General features: G+C 50.4%; 1 protein-coding gene across 1 annotated transcript in view; it reads left to right on the top strand.

Moving 5' to 3' along the window:
- The first annotated feature begins 229 nt into the window (after positions 1 to 229).
- LOC140430940 (transmembrane protein 178B-like) overlaps positions 230 to 27425 on the top strand; it is a 125472-nt gene continuing 98276 nt past the window's right edge. Inside the window, exons 1-2 of the mRNA XM_072518770.1 lie at positions 230 to 365; positions 25003 to 25116. Coding sequence (XP_072374871.1) covers positions 25083 to 25116 — 34 coding nt within the window. The 5' untranslated portion in view covers positions 230 to 365; positions 25003 to 25082. The remainder of the gene's footprint in view (positions 366 to 25002; positions 25117 to 27425) is intronic.

The following is a 27425-nucleotide window of genomic DNA, read 5'->3' as shown; positions in this document are numbered from 1 at the left end:
GCACTGATCCCTGCGGAACACCACTAGTTACAGCCCTCCATTCAGAAAAGCACCCTTCCACTGCTACCCTCTGTCATCTATGACCGAGCCAGTTCTGTATCCATCTTCCATACCAGCCCCCTCGAACAGGCGCCGGAATGTGGCAACTAGGGGCTTTTCACAGTAACTTCATTTGAAGTCTACTTGTGACAATAAGCGATTTTCATTTCATTTTTCATTTCTTGCCAGCTCACTTCGGATCTCGTATGACTTCATCTTCTGTCAAGACGGATCTTGCCAAAGGCCTTATTGAAGTTCATGTTGACAACATCCACTGCCCTACCTTCGTCAATCATCTTTGTCACTTCCTCGTGAAATTCGATCAAGTTAGTGAGACATGACCTCCCTTTCACAAAACCATGCTGCATCTCACTGACACGTACACTTGCTTCCAAAGGGGAGTAAAGCCTGTCTTGAAGAATCCTCTCCAATAATTTCCCTACCATTGACATAAGCCTCTCATGCCTGTAATATCCTGAATTGTTCTTATAGGGGCCTTTACTCTATATCTAACCTCGTGATGTACTCCTTGGAGTTTTTGATGAGGGCATTGTAGTGGGATATTTACTCTGTATATAACCCCATGCTGTAGCTGTCCTGGGAGTGTTTGATGGGCACAGGGTCGAGGGAGCTTTACTCTGTATCTAACACCATGCTGTACTTGTCTTAAGAGTGTTCGTTGTAAGGGTGTTTGATGGAGAGCTTTCTGCTGTACCTGACCTGGGAGTGTTTGAAGGGGACAGTGTAGAGGGAGCTTTATTCTGTATCTAACCCCATGCTGTACCTGTTCTGGGAGTGTTTGATGGGGACAGCGTAGAGGGAGCTACTCTGTATCTAACCTCATGCTCTACCTGTCCTGGGATTGTTTGATGCGGACAGTGTAGACCGAGCTTTACTCTGTATCTAGCCCCGTGCTGTACCTGTCCTGGAAATGTTTGATGGGACAGTGTAGCCGGACGTCACGCTGTATCTAACTCTGCGCTGTACTTGGCCGGGGAGTGTTTGATGGACACTTGTCGAGTGAGCTTTCCTCTCTATCTAACTGGTGCTGCGCTTTTCCTGGGAGTATTTGATGGGGACAGTGTAGAGGGAGCTTTACTCTGTGTCTAACCTTGTGCTGTACCAGTCCAGGGAGTGTTTGATGGGACAGTGTAGAGGGAGCTTTACTCTGTATCTAACCCCGTGCTGTACCTGTCCTGGGAGTGTTTGATGGGGACAGTGTAGAGGGAGCTTTACTCTGTATCTAACCTTGTGCTGTACCAGTCCAGGGAGTGTTTGATGGGACAGTGTAGAGGGAGCTTTACTCTGTTTCTAACGCTGTGCTGTAAATGTACAGGCCGTGTTTGATGGGACTGAGTAGAGGGAGCTTTACACTGTATCTAACCCCGTGCTGTACCTGTCCTGGGAGTGTATGATGGGACAGAGTAGAGGATGCTCTCTGCCTTTGACAAACCCGGTCTGTTCTTCTGCAATCATTTCTGGCAAGTGGCTCTCCAGTCGCCTCACCACAGCTTTCACCACAATTTTTGCATCAGTGTTTAAGAGAGAGATGAGTCTGTACAATGCACACTCTCCAGGTCTTTGTCCTTTTTGGGGATCAGTGATCGAGGCCTGGGCCAGCGTAGGCAACAGGGCCCCCTTCGATACTGAATCGTTGAATATCTTCCACAAAGTGCGGGGCCAGTGCTGCTGAAAGTTTATTGTAAAAGTCTGCTTGGAACCCATCCGATCCCGGCGCTTTCCCTAACTGCGTGAAATTAATACATTCCATGATTTCACCGAGCTCTAGCGGGGCTGTCAGGCCTTGATCCCCACCACCAGTATGTCCAGGCTGTTGAGGAATTGCTTCATCTCCGAATCCCCCTTTGGGGGTTCGGAGATATACAGGCCTCAGTTAAAAGTTTGCAACGGCCTTGTTCACCTCATTCGGGTCTGCACCATCTGACCATTTCTGTCTCTTTTGCAGCATCTTGTTTTTTTTAGCTGGTGTGCCTTCTCTCCCTAGCCTGGCAGAGCTGGTGGACTGCCTTCCCTGTGGGGAGCAGGTCAAACTCCATCTGCAGCTTTTTCCTCCTTCCAGCAGTCCCACGGCTGGGGCCGTGGAGTACCGCAGAGCCATCTCCAGTATGGAGTCGATTTGCCGCTGCTTGGTTGCCCTTTCTTTCCTGTCCCTAAGGTCCCTATACACTATGATTTCCCCCTGATCACCGCCTTCAGTGCCTCCCAAAATGTGGAGGGTAAGGCCTCCCCGTTTTGGTTGTGTAGCGCACAATGACTTACGAGAAAGACGGGTAGTGAAGAAGTCGATGAGGCTTTATTAAGCGAGACTTGTCCCCAGCAGTTCAGCAACAGAATGAAGTGGCGGGGAGAAGCTCGGGTTCTTATACTCCGCCTTCAGGGCGGAGCCAGTTGTCAACAGCCAACCAGGGCCCGAGATCTGTCAGCATCACGGCTTCACAGTCCCACATGACCCCTAATACATACCACCACATTCACCCCTTGTTAAAAAGGAACCCGGCGGGGTGGTGGTTCGCATGGTGGTAGGGGTTTACAAGGCTGGTCCTGAGAGGAAAATTTCAGGCATGTTACTACAGTTTTAGCCCTACACTGGGCTATGTACAGAGTTTGTGAAACTATTTACAATCTTAGTAAGAGAAAAAAAATTTTTGTTACAACCCAACAACAATCCTGGTGTCACGCCGATACCACGAGTCGAGCGGGCGGTCTGGTCTTCCTCGTCGATCGCCTCAGCCCCGGTGGTGGTGCAGGTGCTTGTTCAGGCGTTGTCGTCTCCGGGAGCGTTTCGGTGTTCGTTCCTGTTTCATTCCTGGGCGGGCACGGGAGGAGGACCGATCCTCCCGGGAAGGGGGCAGTCCGCGGGGTGCGCTGGTTGTAGGGAGGGGATGATCGGTGTCGGGGGGGTGTGTGTGTTGCCGGCGGGCGCCAGGTCCCGCAGGGAGACCGTGTCCTGTCGGCCGTCGGGGTACGCCACGTAGGCGTACTGCGGGTTCGCATGGAGAAGGTGAACCCTCTCGACCAACGGGTCCGATTTGTGCGCCCGCACATGTTTCCGGAGCAAGATGGGTCCTGGGGCCGCCAGCCAGGTCGGCAGCGACGTTCCGGAGGAGGACTTCCTGGGGAAGACAAGGAGGCGCTCATGAGGCGTTTGGTTAGTGGTGGTACACAGCAGCGACCGGATGGAGTGGAGAGCATCTGGGAGTGCCTCCTGCCACCGGGAAAGTGGGAGATCCCTGGACCGTAGGGCCAGCAGGACGGTCTTCCAGACCGTGCCGTTCTCCCTCTCTACTTGCCCGTTGTAGCTGGTCGTCCTGCTCGAGGCTATGCCCTTGCTGAGCAGGAACTGGCGCAGCTCGTCACTCATGAAGGAGGACCCCCCTGTCGCTATGGATATATGCGGGGCAACCGAACAGTGTGAATATGGTGCCAAGGGCTTTAATGACTGTGGCCGCTGTCATGTCGGGGCAGGGGATGGCGAAGGGGAAACGAGAGTACTCGTCCACCACGTTCAGGAAGTATGCGTTGCGGTCGGTGGAGGGGAGGGGCCCTTTGAAATCCAGACTGAGGCATTCAAAGGGGCGGGAAACCCCTCAGGTGGGCTCTATCTGGCCTGAAAAAGTGCGGTTTGCACTCCGCGCAGATGTGGCAGTTCCTGCTGACTGTACAGAGTAGGGGAGGTTGCGGGACTTTATGAAATGGTAGAACCGAGTGACCCCCGGGTGGCAGAGGTCCTCGTGGAGGGCTTGGAGACGGTCTATTTGTGCGTTGGCAAATGTGCCGCGGGATAGGGCATCGGACGGCTCGTTCAGCTTTCCGGGACGGTACAAGATCTCATAGTTGAAGGTGGAGAGCTCGATCCTCCACCTTAAGATCTTGTCATTTTAAATTTTGCCCCGCTGTGCATTATCGAACATGAAGGCTACCGACCGTTGGTCGGTGAGGAGAGTGAATCTCCTGCCGGCCAGGTAATGCCTCCAATGTCGCACAGCTTCCACTATGGCTTGGGCTTCCTTTTCCACTGAGGAGTGGCGGATTTCTGAGGCGTGGAGGGTTCGGGAGAAAAAGGCCACAGGTCTGCCCGCTTGGTTAAGGGTGGCCGCCAGAGCTACGTCGGAGGCGTCGCTCTCGACCTGGAAGGGGAGGGACTCGTCGATGGCGCGCATCGTGGCCTTTGCGATATCCGCTTTGATGCGGCTGAAGGCCTGGCGAGCCTCTGTCGACAGGGGAAGGTAGTGGTCTGTATTAGCGGGCGGGCCTTGTCTGCATACTGGGGGACCCACTGGGCGTAATATGAAAAGAACCCCAGGCAACGTTTCAGGGCTTTGGAGCAGTGGGGGAGGGGAAATTCCATGAGGGGGCGCATGCGTTCGGGGTCGGGGCCTATTATCCCATTGCGCACTACGTATCCCAGGATGGCCAACCGGTTTGTGCTAAAAACGCACTTTTCCTCGTTGTATGTGAGGTTCAATGCGTTAGCGGTCTGGAGGAATTTTTGGAGGTTGGCGTCGTGGTCCTGCTGATCGTGGCCGCAGATGGTTACGTTGTCGAGATACGGGAACGTGGCCTGCAACCCGTGCTGGTCAACCATTTGGTCCATCTCCCGTTGGAAGACCGAGACCCCGTTCGTGACACCAAATGGGACCCTTAGGAAGTGGTATAGACGCCCGTCTGCCTCGAAGGCTGTGTACTTGCAGTCACCTGGGCGGATGGGGAGCTGGTGGTAGGCGGACATGAGGTCCACGGTGGAGAAAACCTTATACTGGGCAATCCGATTTACCATGTCGGATATGCGGGGGAGAGGGTACGCATCTAGCTGTGTGTACCAGTTGATGGTCTGGTTATAGTCTATGACCATCCTTTGCTTCTCCCCGGTCTTTACTACTACCACCTGGGCTCTCCAGGGACTATTGCTGGCCTGGATTATGCCTTCCTTCAGCAACCGCTGGACTTCAGACCGAATAAATATCCGGTCCTGGGCGCTGTACCGTCTGCTCCAAGTGGCGATGGGTTTGCAATCCGGGGTGAGGTTTGCAAACAAGGACGGCGGTTCAACCTTGAGAGTTGCGAGGCCGCAGATAGTGAGTGGGGGTATTGGGCCGCCGAATTGAAATGTTAGGCTCTGCAGGTTACACTGGAAATCTAATCCCAGTAATGTGGGCGCGCAGAGTTGGGGAAGGTTAAAGTTAAAAGACAGGACCTTGAGGGTTGTAATCTCGGGATTACTCCCTGTGCCACGTGCCAGTGAGGCTAGAAATAGGAAGATAGAGCAGACAAACACGTGGCTAAACAGCTGGTGTAGGAGGGAGGGTTTCCGTTATCTGGACCACTGGGAGCTCTTCCGGGGCAGGTGTGACCTGTATAAGATGGACGGGTTGCATCTAAACCGGAGAGGCATAAATATCCTGGCCGCGAGGTTTGCTAGTGTCACACGGGAGGGTTTAAACTAGTATGGCAGGGGGGTGGGCACGGGAGCAATAGGTCAGAAGGTGAGAGCATTGAGGGAGAACTGAGGAATAGGGACAGTGTGGCTCTGAGGCAGAGCAGACGGGGAGAAGTTGATGAACACAGCGGGTCTGGTGGCCTGAAGTGCATATGTTTTAATGCAAGGAGCATTACGGGTAAGGCAGATGAACTTAGAGCTTGGATTACTACTTGGAACTATGATGTTGTTGCCATTACAGAGACCTGGTTGAGGGAAGGGCAGGATTGGCAGCTAAACGTTCCAGGATTTAAATGTTTCAGGCGGGATAGAGGGGGATGTAAAAGGGGAGGCGGAGTTGCGCTACTTGTTCGGGAGAATATCACAGCTATACTGCGAGAGGACACCTCAGAGGGCAGTGAGGCTATATGGGTAGAGATCAGGAATAAGAAGGGTGCAGTCACAATGTTGGGGGTATACTACAGGCCTCCCAACAGCCAGCGGGAGATAGAGGAGCAGATAGGTAGACAGATTTTGGAAAAGAGTAAAAACAACAGGGTTGTGGTGATGGGAGACTTCAACTTCCCCAATATTGACTGGAACTCACTTAGTGCCAGGGGCTTAGACGGGGCGGAGTTTGTAAGGAGCATCCAGGAGGGCTTCTTAAAACAATATGTAAACAGTCCAACTAGGGAAGGGGCGGTACTGGACCTGGTATTGGGGAATGAGCCCGGCCAGGTGGTAGATGTTTCAGTAGGGGAGCATTTCGGTAACAGTGACCACAATTCAGTAAGTTTTAAAGTACTGGTGGACAAGGATAAGAGTGGTCCGAGGATGAATGTGCTAAATTGGGGGAAGGTTAATTATAACAATATTAGGCGGGAACTGGAGAACATAGATTGGGGGCGGATGTTTGAGGGCAAATCAACATCTGACATGTGGGAGGCTTTCAAGTGTCAGTTGAAAGGACTACAGGACAGGCATGTTCCTGTGAGGAAGAAAGATAAATACGGCAATTTCCGGGAACCTTGGATGACGAGCGATATTGTAGGCCTCGTCAAAAAGAAAAAGGAGGCATTTGTCAGGGCTAAAAGGCTGGGAACAGACGAAGCCTGTGTGGCATATAAGGAAAGTAGGAAGGAACTTAAGCAAGGAGTCAGGAGGGCTAGAAGGGGTCATGAAAAGTCATTGGCAAATAGGGTTAAGGAAAATCCCAAGGCTTTTTACACATACATAAAAAGCAAGAGGGTAGCCAGGGAAAGGGTTGGCCCACTGAAGGATAGGCAAGGGAATCTATGTGTGGAGCCAGAGGAAATGGGCGAGGTACTAAATGAATACTTTGCATCAGTATTCACCAAAGAGAAGGAATTGGTAGATGTTGAGTCTGGAGAAGGGGGTGTAGATAGCCTGGGTCACATTGTGATCCAAAAAGACGAGGTGTTGGGTGTCTTAAAAAATATTAAGGTAGATAAGTCCCCAGGGCCTGATGGGATCTACCCCAGAATACTGAAGGAGGCTGGAGAGGAAATTGCTGAGGCCTTGACAGAAATCTTTGGATCCTCGCTGTCTTCAGGGGATGTCCCGGAGGACTGGAGAATAGCCAATGTTGTTCCTCTGTTTAAAAAGGATAGCAAGGATAATCCCGGGAACTACAGGCCGGTGAGCCTTACTTCAGTGTTAGGGAAATTACTGGAGAGAATTCTTCGAGACAGGATCTACTCCCATTTGGAAGCAAATGGACGTATTAGTGAGAGGCAGCACGGTTTTGTGAAGGGGAGGTCGTGTCTCACTAACTTGATAGAGTTTTTCGAGGAGGTCACTAAGATGATTGATGCAGGTAGGGCAGTAGATGTTGTCTATATGGACTTCAGTAAGGCCTTTGACAAGGTCCCTCATGGTAGACTAGTACAAAAGGTGAAGTCACACGGGATCAGGGGTGAACTGGCAAGGTGGATACAGAACTGGCTGGGCCATAGAAGGCAGAGGGTAGCAATGGAGGGATGCTTTTCTAATTGGAGGGCTGTGACCAGTGGTGTTCCACAGGGATCAGTGCTGGGACCTTTGCTCTTTGTAGTATATATAAATGTTTTGGAGGAAAATGTAACTGGTCTGATTAGTAAGTTTGCAGACGACACAAAGGTTGGTGGAATTGCGGATAGCGATGAGGACTGTCTGAGGATACAGCAGGATTTAGATTGTCTGGAGACTTGGGCGGAGAGATGGCAGATGGAGTTTAATCCGGACAAATGTGAGGTAATGCATTTTGGAAGGGCTAATGCAGGTAGGGAATATACAGTGAATGGTAGAACCCTCAAGAGTATTGAAAGTCAAAGAGATCTAGGAGTACAGGTCCACAGGTCATTGAAAGGGGCAACACAGGTGGAGAAGGTAGTCAAGAAGGCATACGGCATGCTTGCCTTCATTTGCCGGGGCATTGAGTATAAGAATTGGCAAGTCATGTTGCAGCTGTATAGAACCTTAGTTAGGCCACACTTGGAGTATAGTGTTCAATTCTGGTCACCACACTACCAGAAGGATGTGGAGGCTTTAGAGAGGGTGCAGAAGAGATTTACCAGAATGTTGCCTGGTATGGAGGGCATAAGCTATGAGGAGCGATTGAATAAACTCGGTTTGTTCTCACTGGAACGAAGGAGGTTGAGGGGCGACCTGATCGAGGTCTACAAAATTATGAGGGGCATAGACAGAGTGGATAGTCAGAGGCTTTTCCCCAGGGTAGAGGGGTCAATTACTAGGGGGCATAGGTTTAAGGTGAGAGGGGCAAGGTTTAGAGTAGATGTACGAGGCAAGTTTTTTACGCAGAGGGTAGTGGGTGCCTGGAACTCACTACCGGAGGAGGTAGTGGAAGCAGGGACGAAAGGGACATTTAAGGGGCATCTTGACAAATATATGAATAGGATGGGAATAGAAGGATACGGACCCAGGAAGTGTAGAAGATTGTAGTTTAGTCGGGCAGTATGGTCGGCACGGGCTTGGAGGGCCGAAGGGCCTGTTCCTGTGCTGTACATTTCTTTGTTCTTGTTCTTTGTTCTTTGTAGAGCCTGTAGCTTTTAAACTCCCTCCCTTGCAGAACCCTTTGATCTCTACGGAATGGGATCCTGCAGCTCGGGAAATCTTTTGCCTACTTGGATGGATGGTCAGAAAACAGCGTCTTACCATGTCTGGGTGAATGAAACTTTCGGTGCTCCCGGAGTCAATCAAGCATGATGTCTCGTGTCCGTTGATCAGCACCGTTGTTGTCATCGTCTGGAGCGTCCGGGGCCGTGATTGATCCAGAGTCACCGAAGCCAGTCGTGGTCGTAGTGTCGCGGCGTCTTCTTCGGACCCCGTGGAGCCGTCGATGCTGGGGTCCTATGTTGTCATCCAAGATGGCGGCGTCCATGAATCGCACGTGGCCGGGGGTGGACAAAATGGCCGCCCCCATGGATCGCACGTGGTCGGGGGTGGACAAAATGGCCGCCCCCATGAATCGCACGTGGCTGGGGGATCACAAGATCCTCCCCTCGTGGTGCCCGGGACCCAAAATTGCGGCGCCCGCGGGTCGCACATGGGGCGCTGGGGGGTTTGGGCTATGCTGGGCTCGTTCTTCTCCGGGGATTGCGGCGACCCCCCGGGACCGGCACACAGCCGCGTAATGGCCCTTCTTGCCGCAGCTTTTACAAATAGCTGCGTGGGCCGCGCAGCGCTGCCGGGGGTGTTTCGCTTGCCCGCAGAAATAGCAGCGGGCCCCCCCGGGATGGTCTGGCGCTTTAACCGCGCAAGCCTGTGAGGGAGGGGGGGGGGGTTTGTCGCGACGGGGGTCCACGGAGCCCAAAAGGGCTGCCGCGCGGTCGGGGTCGTAGGCGCGGGCGCTTTGCGAGGCCACATCTAGGGAAGCTGCAAGGGCCCGTGCCTCTGAGAGTCCTAACGACTCTCTTTCTAAAAGTCTTTGGCGGATTTGGGGAGAGTTCATACCTGCCACAAACGCATCGCGAATTAGCATGTCCGTGTGTTCGATCGCGTTCACCGGCGGGCAGCTGCAGCCCCGTCCCAAAATTAGCAGCGCGGCGTAGAATTCTTCTAGCGATTCTCCGGGACTTTGCCGTCTCGTTGCGAGTTGGAAGCGCGCGTAGACCTGGTTCACGGGGCGAACGTAGATGCTCTTCAGTAATGCGAGCGACGTCGGGAAATCCTCTGCGTCTTCTATGAGAGGTAAATTTCCGGGCTTACCCTCGAATGCAGGACCTGCATTTTCTGGTCTTCTGTGATCCGGCCGGGGGCCGTTCGGAGGTAGCCTTCAAAACATGCTTGCCAGTGTTTGAATACTGCTGCCGAGTTCGCTGCGTGGGGGCTGATCCGCAGGCATTCCGGGGCGATCCGGAGCGCCATAGTCCTTTAAGCTTGCTTAATAAATTGTAGCGCACAATGACTTACGAGAGAGACGAGTAGTGAAGAAGTCGATGAGGCTTTATTAAGCGAGACTTGTCCCCAGCAGTTCAGCAACAGAATGAAGTGGCAGGGAGAAGCTCGGGTTCTTATACTCCGCCTTCTGGGCAGAGCCAGTTGTCAACAGCCAACCAGGACCCGGGATCTGTCAGCCAATAGCATCACGGCTTCACAGTCCCACATGACCCCTAATACATACCACCACAGGTTGTAGGTTACATAAGCGTCGAAGGCTTGGGATATCTTCATGCAGAATTCTGTGTCGGTGAGGATAGCTGTATCCAGCCTCCATATGAAGTGTTGGACCCAGCCCTTCTCCAACCTCATGGCCATGTAAAGAGGTGCATGGTCGGTGATGCTCGATCAATAACTCCAGAAGTGAGATTGGATGACAATTGAAGGCTTTATTGGACTAGATGTTTCCCCCAGCAGCGCAGGTACAGAATGCGGCTGCGAGGGCGACACATACTCTTATACTTCGCCTTACTGGGTGGAACCAGCAGGCAGGCTTCACCAATGGTCTTCATGTCTCAGGTACCTTCCACACCAATGGTCTTACAGCCTCAACCTAGTTACCGTAATATCCCTAATACAGACTACCACTTTCATTCCCTGTTAAAAAAAGAGTCCGGCAGGGGTGGTGGTCTTGCGTCATAATTACTTAATTATATAAACATAATTACTGAATTATAATTTAGAGGGATATCTAAGCCAGAGATCGGAGAGTATTATATTTAGCTTTCGCATTTCTATTAGAAATCTAGTGCTAGGAAACAGATAGTTACAGTAACTTTGAAATTTATAAAAAAATATTCAAAAAAAAAAAAATTAAAACATTTTTTTAAATTTTAATTTTAATTAATTGACGCAATGTCAGTTAGAGGGGTGCTGTGCTCTGACTGTGAGATGTGGCAGGTCCGGGAGGCTTCCAGCGTCCCGGATGGCTTCATCTGCAGAAAGTGCACCCAACTGGAGCTCCTCACAGACCGCATGGTTCGGTTGGAGCAGCAATTGGATGCACTTATGAGCATCCAGGTGGCGGAAAGCGTCATAGATCGCAGTTATGTAAATGTGGTCACACCCAAGGTGCAGGCAGAGAAATGGGTGACCACGAGAAAGGGCAGGCAGTCAGTGCAGGAATCCCCTGTGGTTGTCCCCCTCTCGAACAGATATACCCCTTTGGATACTGTCGGGGGGGATAGCCTATCAGGGGAAAACAGCAGCAGCCAGAGCAGTGGCACCACGGCTGGCTCTGATGTTCAGAAGGGAGGGTCAAAGCGCAGAAGAGTAATAGTAATAGGGGACTCTATAGTCAGGGGCACAGATAGGCGCTTCTGTGGACGTGAAAGAGACTCCAGGATGGTATGTTGCCTCCCTGGTGCCAGGGTCCAGGATGTCTCCGAACGGGTAGAGGGCATCCTGAAGGGGGAGGGCAAACAGGCAGAGGTCGTTGTACATATTGGTACTAACGACATAGGCAGGAAGGGGCATGAGGTCCTGCAGCAGGAGTTCAGGGAGCTAGGCAGAAAGTTAAAAGACAGGACCTCGAGGGTTGTAATCTCGGGATTACTCCCTGTGCCACGTGCCAGTGAGGCTAGAAATAGGGAGATAGAGCAGACAAACACGTGGCTAAACAGCTGGTGTAGGAGGGAGGGTTTCCATTACCTGGACCACTGGGAGCTGTTCCGGGGCAGGTGTGACCTGTATAAGACGGACGGGTTGCATCTAAACCGGAGAGGCATAAATATCCTGGCCGCGAGGTTTGCTAGTGTCACACGGGAGGGTTTAAACTAGTATGGCAGGGGGGTGGGCACGGGAGCAATAGGTCAGAAGGTGAGAGCATTGAGGGAGAACTAGGGAATAGGGACAGTGTGGCTCTGAGGCAGAGCAGACAGGGAGAAGTTGCTGAACACAGCGGGTCTGGTGGACTGAAGTGCATATGTTTTAATGCAAGAAGTATTACGGGTAAGGCAGATGAACTTAGAGCTTGGATTAGTACTTGGAACTATGATGTTGTTGCCATTACAGAGACCTGGTTGAGGGAACGGCAGGATTGGCAGCTAAACGTTCCAGGATTTAGATGTTTCAGGCGGGATAGAGGGGGATGTAAAAGGGAGGCGGAGTTGCGCTACTGGTTCGGGAGAATATCACAGCTGTACTGCGAGAGGACACCTCAGAGGGCAGTGAGGCTATATGGGTAGAGATCAGGAATAAGAAGGGTGCAGTCACAATGTTGGGGGTATACTACAAGCCTCCCAACAGCAAGCGGGAGATAGAGGAGCAGATAGGTAGACAGATTTTGGAAAAGAGTAAAAACAACAGGGTTGTGGTGATGGGAGACTTCAACTTCCCCAATATTGACTGGGACTCACTTAGTGCCAGGGGCTTAGACGGGGCGGAGTTTGTAAGGAGCATCCAGGAGGGCTTCTTAAAACAATATGTAGACAGTCCAACTAGGGAAGGGGCGGTACTGGACCTGGTATTGGGGAATGAGCCCGGCCAGGTGGTAGATGTTTCAGTAGGGGAGCATTTCGGTAACAGTGACCACAATTCAGTAAGTTTTAAAGTACTGGTGGACAAAGATAAGAGTGGTCCTAGGATGAATGTGCTAAATTGGGGGAGGGCTAATTATAACAATATTAGGCGGGAACTGAAGAACATAGATTGGGGGCGGATGTTTGAGGGCAAATCAACATCTGACATGTGGGAGGCTTTCAAGTGGCAGTTGAAAGGAATACAGGACCGGCATGTTCCTGTGAGGAAGAAGGATAAATACGGCAATTTTCGGGAACCTTGGATGACGAGTGATATTGTAGGCCTCGTCAAAAAGAAAAAGGAGGCATTTGTCAGGGCTAAAAGGCTGGGAACAGACGAAGCCTGCGTGGAATATAAGGAAAGTAGGAAGGAACTTAAGCAAGGAGTCAGGAGGGCTAGAAGGGGTCACGAAAAGTCATTGGCAAATAGGGTTAAGGAAAATCCCAAGGCTTTTTACACGCACATAAAAAGCAAGAGGGTAGCCAGGGAAAGGGTTGGCCCACTGAAGGATAGGCAAGGGAATCTATGTGTGGAGCCAGAGGAAATGGGCGAGGTACTAAATGAATACTTTGCATCAGTATTCACCAAAGAGAAGGAATTGGTAGATGTTGAGTCTGGAGAAGGGGGTGTAGATAGCCTGGGTCACATTGTGATCCAAAAAGACGAGGTGTTGGGTGTCTTAAAAAATATTAAGGTAGATAAGTCCCCAGGGCCTGATGGGATCTACCCCAGAATACTGAAGGAGGCTGTAGAGGAAATTGCTGGGGCCTTGACAGAAATCTTTGGATCCTCGCTGTCTTCAGGGGATGTCCCGGAAGACTGGAGAATAGCCAATGTTGTTCCTCTGTTTAAGAAGGGTAGCTAGGATAATCCCGGGAACTACAGGCCGGTGAGCCTTCAGTGGTAGGGAAATTACTGGAGAGAATTCTTCGAGACAGGATCTACTCCCATTTGGAAGCAAATGGACGTATTAGTGAGAGGCAGCACGGTTTTGTAAAGGGGAGGTCGTGTCTCACTAACTTGATAGAGTTTTTCGAGGAGGTCACTCAGATGATTGATGCAGTTAGGGCAGTGGATGTTGTCTATATGGACTTCAGTAAGGCCTTTGACAAGGTCCCTCATGGTAGACTAGTACAAAAGGTGAAGTCACACGGGATCAGGGGTGAGCTGGCAAGGTGAATACGGAACTGACTAGGCCATAGAAGGCAGAGAGTAGCAATGGAAGGATGCTTTTCTAATTGGATGTCTGTGACCAGTGGTGTTCCACAGGGATCAGTGCTGGGACCTTTGCTCTTTGTAGTATATATAAATGATTTGGAGGAAAATGTAACTGGTCTGATTAGTAAGTTTGCAGACGACACAAAGGTTGGTGGAATTGCGGATAGCGATGAGGACTGTCGGAGGATACAGCAGGATTTAGATTGTTTGGAGACTTGGGTGGAGAGATGGCAGATGGAGTTTAATCCGGACAAATGTGAGGTAATGCATTTTGGGAGGTCTAATGCAGGTAGGGAATATACAGTGAATGGTAGAACCCTCAAGAGTATTGAAAGTCAAAGAGATCTAGGAGGACAGGTCCACAGGTCATTGAGAGGGGCAACACAGGTGGAGAAGGTAGTCAAGAAGGCATACGGCACGCTTGCCTTCATTGGCCGGGGCATTAGTATAAGAATTGGCAAGTCATGTTGCAGCTGTATAGAACCTTAGTTAGGCCACACTTGGAGTATAGTGTTCAATTCTGGTCGCCACACTACCAGAAGGATGTGGAGGCTTTAGAGAGGGTGCAGAAGAGATTTACCATAATGTTGCCTGGTATGGAGGGCATTAGCTATGAGGAGCGGTTGAATAAACTCGGTTTGTTCTCACTGGAACGAAGGAGGTTGAGGGTTGACCTGATAGAGGTATACAAAATTATGAGGGGCATAGACAGAGTGGATAGTCAGAGGCTTTTCCCCAGGGTAGAGGGGTCAATTACTAGGAGGCATAGGTTTAAGGTGAGAGGGGCAAGGTTTAGAGTAGATGTACGAGGCAAGTTTTTTACGCAGAGGGTAGTGGGTGCCTGGAACTCGCTACCGGAGGAGGTGGTAGAAGCAGGGACGATAGGGACATTTAAGGGGCATCTTGACAAATACATGAATAGGATGGGAATAGAAGGATACGGACCCAGGAAGTGTAGAAGATTGTAGTTTAGTCGGGCAGCATGGTCGGCATGGGCTTGGAGGGCCAAAGGGCCTGTTCCTGTGCTGTACATTTCTTTGTTCTTTGTTCTTTGTTGTCATTCAGTGGTAGAGGTTATGGTGGTACCCGTCGCTGGTGCAGTGTTTTGCCTTATTCCATGTCACAACTATTTACAGTATTCATTTTACATGTACATATCAGAATGAAGCAATTAGTCGATCGGGAGCCCTGGTCGTCCTCTGTGTTCGTCGCAGTTTCGGCGGTGATGCAGGTGCCGGATTGGGTATCCGTGACTCCTGGAGCGTGACTTTGACTTCTTCGGTAGCTTCATCACCCCTGGGTGGGACCAGTGGAAGAACCAATCCACCTGGAAAGGGGGCAGCCGTGGGGTGCGCCGGTAGAAGGGAGGGTGTGGATGGTGGGGATCCAGCGGGCGCCAGGTCCTGTAGGGAGACCGTATCCTGCCGGCCGTCAGGGTACACTACGTAGGCGTACTGAGGGTTAGCGTGAAGGAGGTGGACCCTCTCTACCAATTGGTCCGACTTGAGCACCCACACGTGTTTGCGGAGCAGAATGGGTCCAGGAGCTGCCAGCCATGTTGGGAGCTGCCAGCCATGTTGGGAGCGAGGTCCCGGAGGAGGACTTCCTAGGAAAGACAAGGAGACGTTCATGAGGTGTTTAGTTTGTCATGGTACACAGCAGTGATCGGATGGAGTGGAGTGCATCGGGAAGGACCTCCTGCCAGCGGGAGACTGGGAGATTCCTGGACCATAGGGCCAGTAGGACGGTCTTCCAGACCGTTCCGTTCTCCCTCTCTACCTGTCCGTTTCCCCGGGGGTTGTAACTGGTCGTCCTGCTCGAGGCGATGACCTTGCTGAGCAGGAATTGACGCAGTTCGTCGCTCATGAAGGAGGACCCCCTATCGCTGTGTATGTAGGCGGGGAAACCGGACAGGGTATAGATACTGTGGAGGGCTTTTATGACGGTGGTTGCGGTCATGTCGGGGCAGGGTATGGCGAATGGGAACCGCGAGTACTCGTCAATCACGTTCAGGAAGTACTTGTTGCGGCGGTGGAGGGGAGGGGCCCTTTGAAGTCCATACTGAGGCGTTCAAAGGGACGGGAAGCCTTTATCAGGTGTGCTTTCTCTGGCCTGTAGAAGTGCAGCTTGCACTACGCGCAGATTTGGCAGTTCCTGGTGGCGGTCCTGACCTCCTCAAGGGAGTAGGGCAGGTTGCAGGACTTGATAAAATGGAAGAATCGAGTGACCCCCGGGTGGCAGAGGTCCTCATGGAGGGCCCAGAGTCAGTCCACTTGTGCGTTGGCACATGTGCCGCGGGATAGGGCATCAGGAGGCTCGTTTAGCTTCTCGGGACGATACAAGATCTCATTGTTGTCGGTGGAGAGCTCGATCGTCCACCATAAGATCTTATTGTTCTTTATCTTGGCTCGCTGTGCATTATCGAACATGAAAGCTACCGACCGTTGGTCAGTGAGGAGTGGGGATCCCCTGCCGGGCAGGTAATGCCTCCAATGCCGCACAGCTTCTACTATGGCCTGGGCCTCCTTTTCAACGGACGAATGAAGGATTTCTGAAACATGGAGGGAGCGTGAGAAGAAGGCCATGGGCCTGCCCTGCCTTGGTTGAGGGTAGCCGCCAGAGCTACATTGGACGCATCGCTCTCGACTTGGAAGGGAAGGGATTCGTCGATTCCGTGCATCGTGGCCTTTGCGATGTCAGCCTTTATGCGGCTGAAGGCCTGGTGTGCCTCTGCCGACGGGGAAAACTGAGGATTGGATTAGCGGACGGGCCTTGTCCGCATAGTTGGTGACACACTGGGCGTAATATGAAAAAAATCCCAGGCAGCATTTCAGGGCCTTGGAGCAGGGAGGGACGGGAAACTCCATGAGGGGGCGCATGTGTTCAGTGTCTGGGCCTATAACTCCATCATGCACTATGTAGCCGAGGATGGCTAGACGGTCAGTGCTAAACACGCATTTATCCTTGTTGTAGGTCAAGTTAAGGGTTTTTGCGGTATGGAGGAATTTGCGGAGGTTGGTGTCGTGGTCCTGCTGGTTGTGGCCGCAGATGGTGACGTTGTCGAGGTATGGAAACGTGGCCCGCAAACCGTACCTGTCAACCATTCGTTCCATCTCTCGTTGGAAGACCGAGACTCTATTTGTGACACCGAAGGGAACCCTTAGGAAGTGGTAGAGCCGCCCATCTGCTTCGAATGCAGTGTACTTGCGGTCATCCGGGCGGATGGGGAGCTGGTGGGAGGCAGATTTGAGGTCCACCGTGGAAAAGACCTTGTATTGTGCAATCTGATTGACCAAATCAGATATGCGGGGGAGAGGGTACGGGTATACCTGTTGATGGTCTGGCTATAATCGATGACCATCCTGTGCTTCTTCCCGGTCCTTACAACCACGACTTGAGCTCTCCAGGGGCTGTTGCTAGCCTCGATATCACCTTCCTTCAGTAGCCACTGGACTTCCGACCTAATGAAGGTCCGGTCCTGGGGACTGTACCGTCTGCTCCTGGTGGCGACGGGTTTGCAATCCGGGGTGAGGTTCGCAAAAAGGGAAGGCGGGTCGACTTTGAGGGTCGCGAGGCTGCAGACAGTGAGGGGGGTATAGGGCTGCCAAATTTAAAAGTTAAGCTCTGGAGGTTGCATTGGAAGTCCAATCCCAGGAGCGTGGCAACGCAGAGGTGAGGGAGGATGTAGAGTCGGAAATTTTTTAATTCTCTTCCCTGGACCGTAAGGTTCACTACACAAAACCCCTTGATCTCTACAGAGTGAGACCCGGAGGCCAGGAAGATTTTTTGGTTAACTGGGTGTATGGGAAGAGAACAGCGTCTTACCGTGTTGGGGTGTATGAAGCTCTCCTGTAGTTGATCAGGCAGGATGTTTTGCGCCCGTTGATGAGTACGGTCGTCGTCGCGGTCGAGAGTGTTCGTGGCCGAGACTGGTCCAGGGTCACCGAGTCGTAAAAGTTGGAGATTTTCCTCGGGCAGTGTGTGGTCATCCGAATCGGGGTCCTGAGACTCCAGCCAAGATGGCGGCGTCCAAGGGTCACACATGGCTGGGAGTGGGCAAGATGGTGGCGCCCACGCATCGCATGTGGTCCCTGGGGAACAAGATGGCGCCCAGGCCCACACATGGCTGTGGAAAAAGAAGATGGCGACGCCCGCAGCCCGCACATTTGAGTTTGCCGCGTGGGGGCTGAGTAGCAGACATTCCGGCTTGATTCGGAGCTCCGTCCTTTAAAATCTAGTCCAATAAATTGATGCTCGATCAATAACTCCAGAAGTGAGATTGGATGACAATTGAAGGCTTTTTTGGACTATATGTTTCCTCCAGCAGCGCAGGTACAGAATGCGGCTGCTAGGGAGACACAGATTCTTATACTCCGCCTTACTGGGCGGAACCAGCAGGTAGTCTTCACCAATTATCTTCATGTCTCAGGTACCTCCCACACCAATGGTCTTACAGCCTCAACCTAGGTACCGTAATACCCCTAATACAGACTACCACAGTCAGATATTACAATCGCGAAGTATTCCACCCTTGTTACCCCTGGAAGCACCATTTTCTCTATGACTAAAAAGCTTATTCACGAGTAAGCCTTGTGCACGTGGGAGCAAAAGGAGAATCTTTTATTTCTCGGATGGTTGAATCTTGGATGGTTGAATCTCGGATGGTACTTCCCCCCCCCCGGCCCCCTTCTACTCCATGAAGGTATTTAGCTCACGAGCCATTCCTCCTATGACTCTCACCCTGGGGTTGGATCTATGCATTGTCAGGCCCTGTACGCCAGTGTTTTTCAAACTTTTTTTCTGGGGACCCATTTTTAGCAACTGGTCAACCTTCAGGACCCACGGCGGTCGAACTTCATGACCCAGGCTGGCTAAACTTCGTAACCCACGCCAGCCGACCTTTGTGATCCACCATTTTCTCTTACCTTTAATGCGAAAGGTGAGCCTGCTTGGCCCTCACAATCTCACTCCAATCAGGTACACAGGAGGAGAGGGCTATGCGCATATCGGGTGCAGGATTCAGCCGGTTCCTTTGTGCCAACGTCATCTTTGTGAGGACGGAAAATCCAACCTCGCACATGTAGGCCTTTGTGAAGGACAAAAGCAACAATTTGCTTGTTTTACTCAGCTCCGGAATCTCCTCGGAGACGCTACTCCAGAATGCTGACAGTTTCATTGACTTTTGTCCTGTTTTTAACGTACTGTCAAAGCTGAGGCACAGAAGTACAGTCAGCTTCATTTGGCGTCAGGCTTGCCAGTCCATTGAAAGTTTCCTTACTGTTGCTGTTTTCTTCGATGCGTCGCAGCAATGTGGGGAACATGTTGTAATTTTGGCTTTGCACTCGCAATTGCCAAACTTTCAATGACTTTTGGAGAGCTGCAATTTCTTCACAGTGCCGAAAGCAATCATCATCCTTCCTTTGCAATTTTGAGGTTCAGTTCATTTAGAATTGAGAAGATGTCTGCAAGGTAAGTCATAGTTAGCATCCAAATTTCATCACCAAACAAATCAGCCAGAGAGGACAATTTCTCAAGGAGGAAAGTGTGGATTTCGTACCTCAGTCGGTAAACTCTGAGTAGCTCCCCTGTTGACTGATCATTACAGTAACTCTTCAAGCGGATGTTGTCCACCGTCATAGGGATTGACTGGTCACTGTTTCGATTCTATGTTTTAATGTAGTCTAAAAGTTCAGCAAAAAACCTCTAGCCACTCTTCAGTGCACAGAGGATGATGATGTGATGATTTCCCATGGCTTTCATTATATCCCTTGCCAAGGGATATATTCGCTCCAGATCATTTGAGTAATGTTTAGGGATGCAAAACAGATCAACGTCATCGCCTTGCTCATCATCGGTGATCACCACCCAGTCAGCCGCTGCCATGCCGCGATCACACTTTGACCCCGGGTTCAGGCACCAACACTCCCGGTCCACATGCGCACTGATGAGCAGGCAGGCATGCGCAGTGCGCTCGCAGTTTATTCGCTGGTTGCGGCCGCTCACATTGTTAAAAGCCAGCTGCTGCCGCTGTTGCGTGTGAATTCCCATGATCGGGAACGTCGCAATGGCTGGCTCCTCGACCCGCCCGACACCCTCCCACGACCCACCCCGGGCCGTGACCCCCACTTTGAAAATACCTGCTGTACGCAGTTAAAGTCATTCCCTAATGATGAGTTGGTGGGTGTCTAGGTCAGGGATTTCGTCCATTGTTTTTTTTGCCAAACTCTGTTTTGTCCCAGTTCAGGTCGTATATGTTTTTCAAGACTACTGGGTCCCTCTCACCATACTGAATCACCCTCCTTGGTCCGTGACTGTGTCCATCGCCGTAAATTAAACTGTCTTGTTTACTAATATGGCCACCCCCCTTGCCCGAGTGACCAAGCATGCATGTAATGCTTGTCCCACCGAGCCCTTCCTTACCCTCAGCTGGCCTCCCTCCCTTAGTTGTGTCTCCTGTAGGAAGGCGATGTCCACACTCAGACTCTTGATGGGCGAGGACTCTAGATCTTTTCACCAGCCCTTTGAATCATAGTACCACTACAGTGCAGAAGGAGGCCATTAGGCCCATCGAGTCTGCACCAACCTTTTGGAAGGGTATTCTACCTAGGATCAGGCCCCCACTCTATCCTCTTAACCCAGCAACCCCACCTAACCCTCTCCCCCCCCCCCCCCCCCCCCCCCCCCCCCCACACTTCTTGCCCTTTGTTTCCCCTGAAATTCTGTTCTTCCCCTCTTTGCTGCCAGGCGCTCCCTCCCTCCTGGGAAGTGTGTTGCAGTCTACTCCCACTCTGTGCCTCCGTACACTAGGTTGTTTAACCCCGTCGACTTGCCCTCTATTGCCATTGCCCTCTCTTGTTGCTTGTCTAGTCCATTATTCTGGACAAACATGTTGGGAGTGATTCATGGGACAGTATAATGTGAGATTTACTCTGTATCTGACCCCATGCAGTGCCTGTCCTGTGTGTGTTTGATGGAGACAGTGTACATAGAACATAGAACGATACAGCGCAGTACAGGCCCTTCGGCCCACGATGTTGCACCGAAACAAAAGCCATCTAACCTACACTATGCCATTATCATCCATATGTTTATCCAATAAACTTTTAAATGCCCTCAATGTTGGCGAGTTCACTACTGTTGCAGGTAGGGCATTCCACGGCCTCACTACTCTTTGCCTAAAGAACCTACCTCTGACCTCTGTCCTATATTTATTACCCTTCAGTTTAAAGCTATGTCCCCTCGTGCCAGCCATTTCCATCCGCGGGAGAAGGCTCTCACTGTCCACCCTATCTAACCCCCTGATCATTTTGTATGCCTCTATTAAGTCTCCTCTTAACCTTCTTCTCTCCAACGAAAACAACCTCAAGTCCATCAGCCTTTCCTCATAAGATTTTCCCTCCATACCAGGCAACATCCTGGTAAATCTCCTCTGCACCCGCTCCAAAGCCTCCACGTCCTTCCTATAATGCGGTGACCAGAACTGTACGCAATACTCCAAATGAGGCCGTACCAGAGTTCTGTACAGCTGCAACATGACCTCCTGACTCCGGAACTCAATCCCTCTACCAATAAAGGCCAACACTCCATAGGCCTTCTTCACAACCCTATCAACCTGGGTGGCAACTTTCAGGGATCTATGTACATGGACACCTAGATCCCTCTGCTCATCCACACTTCCAAGAACTTTACCATTAGCCAAATATTCCGCATTCCTGTTATTTCTTCCAAAGTGAATCACCTCACACTTCTCTACATTAAACTCCATTTGCCACCTCTCAGCCCAGCTCTGCAGCTTATCTATATCCCTCTGTAACCTGCTACATCCTTCCACACTATCGACAACACCACTGACTTTAGTATCGTCTGCAAATTTACTCACCCACCCTTCTGCGCCTTCCTCTAGGTAATTGATAAAAATGACAAACCGCAACGGCCCCAGAACAGATCCTTGTGGTACTCCACTTGTAACTGAACTCCATTCTGTACATTTCCCATCAACCACCACCCTCTGTCTTCTTTCAGCTAGCCAATTTCTGATCCACATCTCTAAATCACCCTCAATCCCCAGCCTCCGTATTTTCTGCAATAGCCTACCGTGGGGAACCTTATCAAATGCTTTGCTGAAATCCATATACACCACATCAACTGCTCTACCCTCGTCTACCTGTTCAGTCACCTTCTCAAAGAACTCGGTAAGGTTTGTGAGGCATGACCTACCCTTCACTACTCTATATCTAACTTCTGTTGTACTTGTCCTGCGAGTGTTTGATGGGGACAGTGTAGAGGGAGCTTTACTCTATACATATACCCCTGTTGTACCTGTCGCTGAGTGTTTAAATGGGACAGTTCAGAGGGAGCTTTACTCTGTATCTAACCCTGTGCTGTATCTGTCCTGGTACTGTTTGATGGGGACAGTGTAGAGGGAGCATCGGTCTGTATCTAACCCCATGATGTCCACATCCTGAGGTTGTTTGATTTGGACAGTGTAGAGGGAGATGTACTGTGTATCTAACCCTATAATGTACCTGTCCTGGGAGTGTTTGATGGGGACAGTGTAGAGGGAGATGTACTGTGTATCTAACCCTATAATGTACCTGTCCTGGGAGTGTTTGATGGGGACAGTGTAGAGGGAGCTTTACTGTGTATCTAACCCTATAATGTGCCTGTTCTGGGAGTGTTTGATGGGGAAAGTGTAGAGGGAGCTTTACTCTATATCTAACCCCGTGCTGTACCTGTCCTGGGAGTGTTTGATGGGGACATTGTAGAGGGAGGTTTACTCTATATCTAACCCCATGATGGACCTGTCCTGGGAGATTTCGATGGGGACAGTGTATAGGGAGATTTACTCTGTATCTAACCCTATAACGTAAATGTCCTGGGAGTGTTTGCAGGGGACAGTGTAGAGGGAGATTCACTCTATATCTAACCCCATGATGGACCTATCCTGGGAGTGTTCAATGGGCATAGTGTAGAGGTAGCTTTACTCTGTATCTAACCCCATGCTGGGCCTGTCCTGGGAGTGTTTGATGGGGACAGTGTAGAGGGAGATTTACACTGTTCCTAACCCAGGCTCTACCTGTCCTGGGAGTGATTTTTGGGGACATTTTATAGGGATGTTTACACTGTATCCAACCCCATGATGTCCTTGTCATGAGATTGTTTGATGGGAACAGTGTAGAGGGAGCTTTACTCTGTATCTAACCTCGTGCTGCACCTGTCCTGGGAGTGTTTGACGGGGACAGTGTAGAGGGAGCTTGACTCTGTATCTAACCCCGTGCTGTACGTGTCCTGGGAGTGTTTAATTGGACAGTGTAGAGGGAGCTTTACTCTGTATCTAACCCCGTGCTGTACCTGTCCTGGGAGTTTTTGATTGGACAGTGTAGAGGGAGCTTTACTCTGTATCTAACCCCGTGCTGTACCTGTCCTGGGAGTGTTTGATGGGGACAGTGTAGAGGGAGCTTTACTCTGTATCTAACCCCGTGCTGTGCCTGTCCTGGGAGGGTTTGATCGGGACAGTGTAGAGGGAGCTTTACTCTGTATCTAACCCCGTGCTGTACCTTTCCTGGGAGGGTTTAATAGGGACAGTGTAGAGGGAGCTTTACTCTGTATCTAAACCTGTGCTGTGCCTGTCCTGGGAGTGTTTGATAGGGACAGTGTAGAGGGAGCTTTACTTTGTTTCTAAACCCCGTGCTGTACCTGTCCTGGGAGTGTTCGATGGGGACAGTGTAGAGGGAGCTTTACTCTGTATTTAAACCTGTGCTGTACCTGTCCTAGGAGGGTTTGATCGGGACAGTGTAGAGCGAGCTTTACTCTGTTTCTAAACCCTGTGCTGCACCTGTCCTGGGAGTGGTTGATGGGGACAATGTAGAGGGAGCTTTACTCTGTATCTAACCCCGTGGTATACCTATGTTTGAAACACTTGTGTAGTGTGATCTGAATCCTATACATTACCTGTGCAGTGGATGAGCGATGAATGTTGAATGAATAAGTGTAGATTTTTGCTCTTCATTTAACACGTCGAAGAAGAATCGTACGGTGTTAGGGTTGTTTTTATATTTCTCTCTTATACTTATAATCTAGTACCTGAGCTGGGTTATTTGATATTTGTTCTGGAAACATCTGGCAGTAAGAACCCTGAAGCTAATGTAGAAATGGGGAGGCAAGCGTCAGTGCTGAGATAAATAGTGAATGGTGATCCTAGGACCATTGAGAAATGTGCAGCAGCCAGAGTTTTCTGGATGGTGACGCTTGTATAATAATTACCAATCGAGTCTGTGGCTCCAGTCCGACTGCTAGAGGTGGCAGTTTCAGGCCTGCACTCTGTCACTCTATCCGAGCTGGTGCCTGAGTAAAGTTCACTATCTGATGCGAAGTGTGGTATTCAATGGCAGTTAGAGACCACCAGCAACTTCCTGGGAAAGGAGGTCAGATTGGGATATGCAGAAAGAGGCAGACAAAAGCAGCGATTCATGTCCAGAAACCCTGTTTAGGATGTTATATTAGTCCACCACCACACTGCTGCAGTGTGGGCACCTGGTTGTTTCAATATATTTTACTAAAATCGTGCCTGAGGTGCTGAGAGCTGTATGAGTATTTTACCACTGGGACAATGCGTCGGGAGTGTGGCTTTGTTGTTGTCCTCTCTCAGTCTGAGGTGGGTGGCAATGTGAGTAAGAATCTGTGAAAGGTGCGTGCAATGTTATAGAATCATGGAAAAGTTACGGCACAGAAGGAGGCCATTCGGCCCACCTTGTCCATGCCAGCCCGAGGACACCCAGGTGCCCTTTCTAATCCCACCTTCCTGCCCAGTCCATCGCCCTGAGGCTTACAGCTTTCAAGGTGCAGATCCAGGTACTGTTTAAAAGAGTTTAAGGTCTCTGCCTCCACCACCAACTCAGGCAGCGAATTCCAGACTCCCACTACCCTCTGTGTAAAAAGGTTCTCCCTCATGTCCCCTCTACACCTTCTGCCACTTATCCTGAATCTCTGTCTCCTGTTCTAGAATTCTCCACCAAGGGGAACAATTTTACCCTGTCCACTCTATCTCTACCCCTAATAATTTTGTACACCTCAATTAAGTCACCCCTCAGCCTTCTTTGTTCCAAGGAAAATGTTCCCAACCTATCCAATCTCTACTCATAGCTACACTTTTCTAGTCCTGGCAACATTTTTGTAAACCTCCTCTGCACTCTCTCCAGAGCAATTACGACCTTCCTGTAATGTGGTGACCAGAACTGCCCACAATATTCCAGTTGTGGCCTGACCTGTGTTTTATACAATTGGAGACTGTTGACCAGCGTGGTATGTGAAATGGTGTCTTTGTGTTGCAGGAATCGTACAGCGCTGTATTCCCGTCAAGTATCACTACTCCTCTTCGACAGTGCCACGGAACCTTCCACTTAACCTAACCATGACCATCCGGCAGGATGAGTGGCATGCTTTACGTAAGTACTGGGAAAAGAGGGCCCGCTCTGAGCTTTGGAGTAATACAGAGTGCTGCAGACTAAAGGTCAGAGTAATAAATTAACAGGGACTGAAGCTCCGAGATACTAGGCCAAAATAAAATACAACAGGGGCTGAAGTTCAGAATAACAGTAACTGAGCCACAGAGCAAGATAGATCACTAGGAATTGGCCATCAGACTAACTGAAACTTAGCCTCTGTGTGTTCGTGATGGTGACAGAGACAGCTTCAATTGAGGCACTCCATATAATTTGGATTATTAACTGAAAAGGAAGAATGTGCAGGTTTATGGGGGGGAAAGCAAGGTGCATTGCTTATTCGGAGAGCCGGCAGGGACACTATGGGCTGAATGGCCACTGTCTGTTGTAAATCATTCTGTGATTTTGCATGGAGCACTGAACTGTGTAGCAGAGTAAGAGGAGTTGACCCTCAGTCGATGACCATTGACTGAGCCTCGGAGCGACTTGGAGTAAATGAGTGGGAGAATAGGCAGTGTTTGAGGTAGGGAGAAGGGAATAGTTTGAGGAAGGGCTTAGATGGACCTGGATACAGGAGAAGTGTAAGGGCATGAATGGAGATGGGGGAAGAGTCTGGGGTGGAGGGGGGGTAAGAATAAGGGGAGGAATTTTAACTGGATTAATTTACAGGACGTGGGCAGAGCTGACTCAGCCAGCATTTCTTGCTATCCCTAATTTCTTCTAGGAAGGTGGTGGTAAGTTGCCTTTTTGAACTCTGCAGAATATGTGCTGAAGATAATCTCAGTGCTGTAAGGTATGGAGTCTAGATAATAGTGATCGTGGTGTTGAAGCCGCTGTGTAAGGAGCCTTGGTGAGCTACAGTGTATCTTGTAGATGGCAATCGCTCCCCCCATCCCACCTTTTGTTTCTTTGGAGGAAGTTATTTATGAATTCTGATGTTTTTTTTTGTGTAAGGGTGTGTTAGATGGGGCCCTTTGGGTTGTGTTGATGGTTTTGTCATTATTCAGGGTGGTTGGGGGCCTGTTGCACAGGCTAAGGTGGGGTTGGTGGGGGGAGGGGGAGTGTGCGGGGGGGCCTTTGGGCGGGAGTCGCCACGCTAGCAGCACAGTAGCACAGTGGTTAGCACTGTTGCTTCACAGCTCCAGGGTCCCATGTTCGATTCCCGGCTTGGGTCTCTGTGCGGAGTCTACACGTTCTCCCTGTGTCTGTGTGGGTTTACTCCGGGTGCTCAGGTTTCCTCCCACAAGTCCCGAAAGACGTGCTGTTAGATAATTTGGACATTCTGAATTCTCCCTCTGTGTACCCGAACAGGCGTCGGAATGTGGCGACTGGGGACTTTTCACAGTAACTTCATTGCAGTGTTAATGTAAGCCTATTGGTGACAATAAAGATTATTATAAGATTATTATGTTATAACAAGCAATGCTAATGAATGGGAGTGTGGTGGGGGAGGAGGGCGCGAGGGTTGGCCAGGTTTGGGGAGGGGGAGGGAGGGGAGGAGAAGGGGAAGTGCAACGTGGCAGGTTTGGAGGATGAGCGTAGTCATGGGCTGGGTGGGAGCCATCTTGGATGTGGCAGGTTCACCGTGGAATTGGGCGAGGCAGAACCAAAGGGGGATGACGTCGGACGATAGAGCGGGGAGTAGGAGCAAACCTCAGGTACGAATTGTGACGTGGAATGTCCATGGTTAAACGGTCCGGTCAAGAGGTCCCTGGTTTTTGCACATGTTACTGGCCAGGGTATAGAGAACCCCAAAGTGTATCATGGAGTTCACCTGACCCACAACTTTTAATAGATTTTGGTTATGGGGAGTACAGGGGCCCACTTTACAGGTGTGATGCAACAGAGATCTAAAGTATTTTTAAACAAACACTATGTTTATTCTCTGAATTCAGATAACACTTTATAAACACACAGCAAACAGTTTATCAACTACCAACACTGATAATCCCCCCAAAAGATACAATACTCTATAGGTAACCCTTAGTAACTTTCCTAACAACTTCCATAAGCCAAAATACTTTTTAACAAAGATAGTGGGCGGGATTCTCTACAGAGAACAGTTATCACTTTTAAATTATCAAGTGATCTGAACACCTTGTTTAACATACAGAGAGCGAGATCAGTACACATCTGCTTGGTTTGAATGCAGCTCTCCAACTGAAAGCGAAACTAAACCCAGAGCCAAAAAGAGCTTCCAGCCCAAAGCGAAAGTAAAAAGTCAGTAACACAGCTCAGCTCCACCCACACAATGACATCACTGCAGCTATTTTATAAACACACTTTTCTGAAAGGGACATTCACATGACACT

This window comes from Scyliorhinus torazame, chromosome 10, assembly GCF_047496885.1.
Source record: "Scyliorhinus torazame isolate Kashiwa2021f chromosome 10, sScyTor2.1, whole genome shotgun sequence".
Classification (NCBI taxonomy): domain Eukaryota; kingdom Metazoa; phylum Chordata; class Chondrichthyes; order Carcharhiniformes; family Scyliorhinidae; genus Scyliorhinus; species Scyliorhinus torazame.
This window is presented reverse-complemented; position numbering and strand designations above follow the sequence as displayed.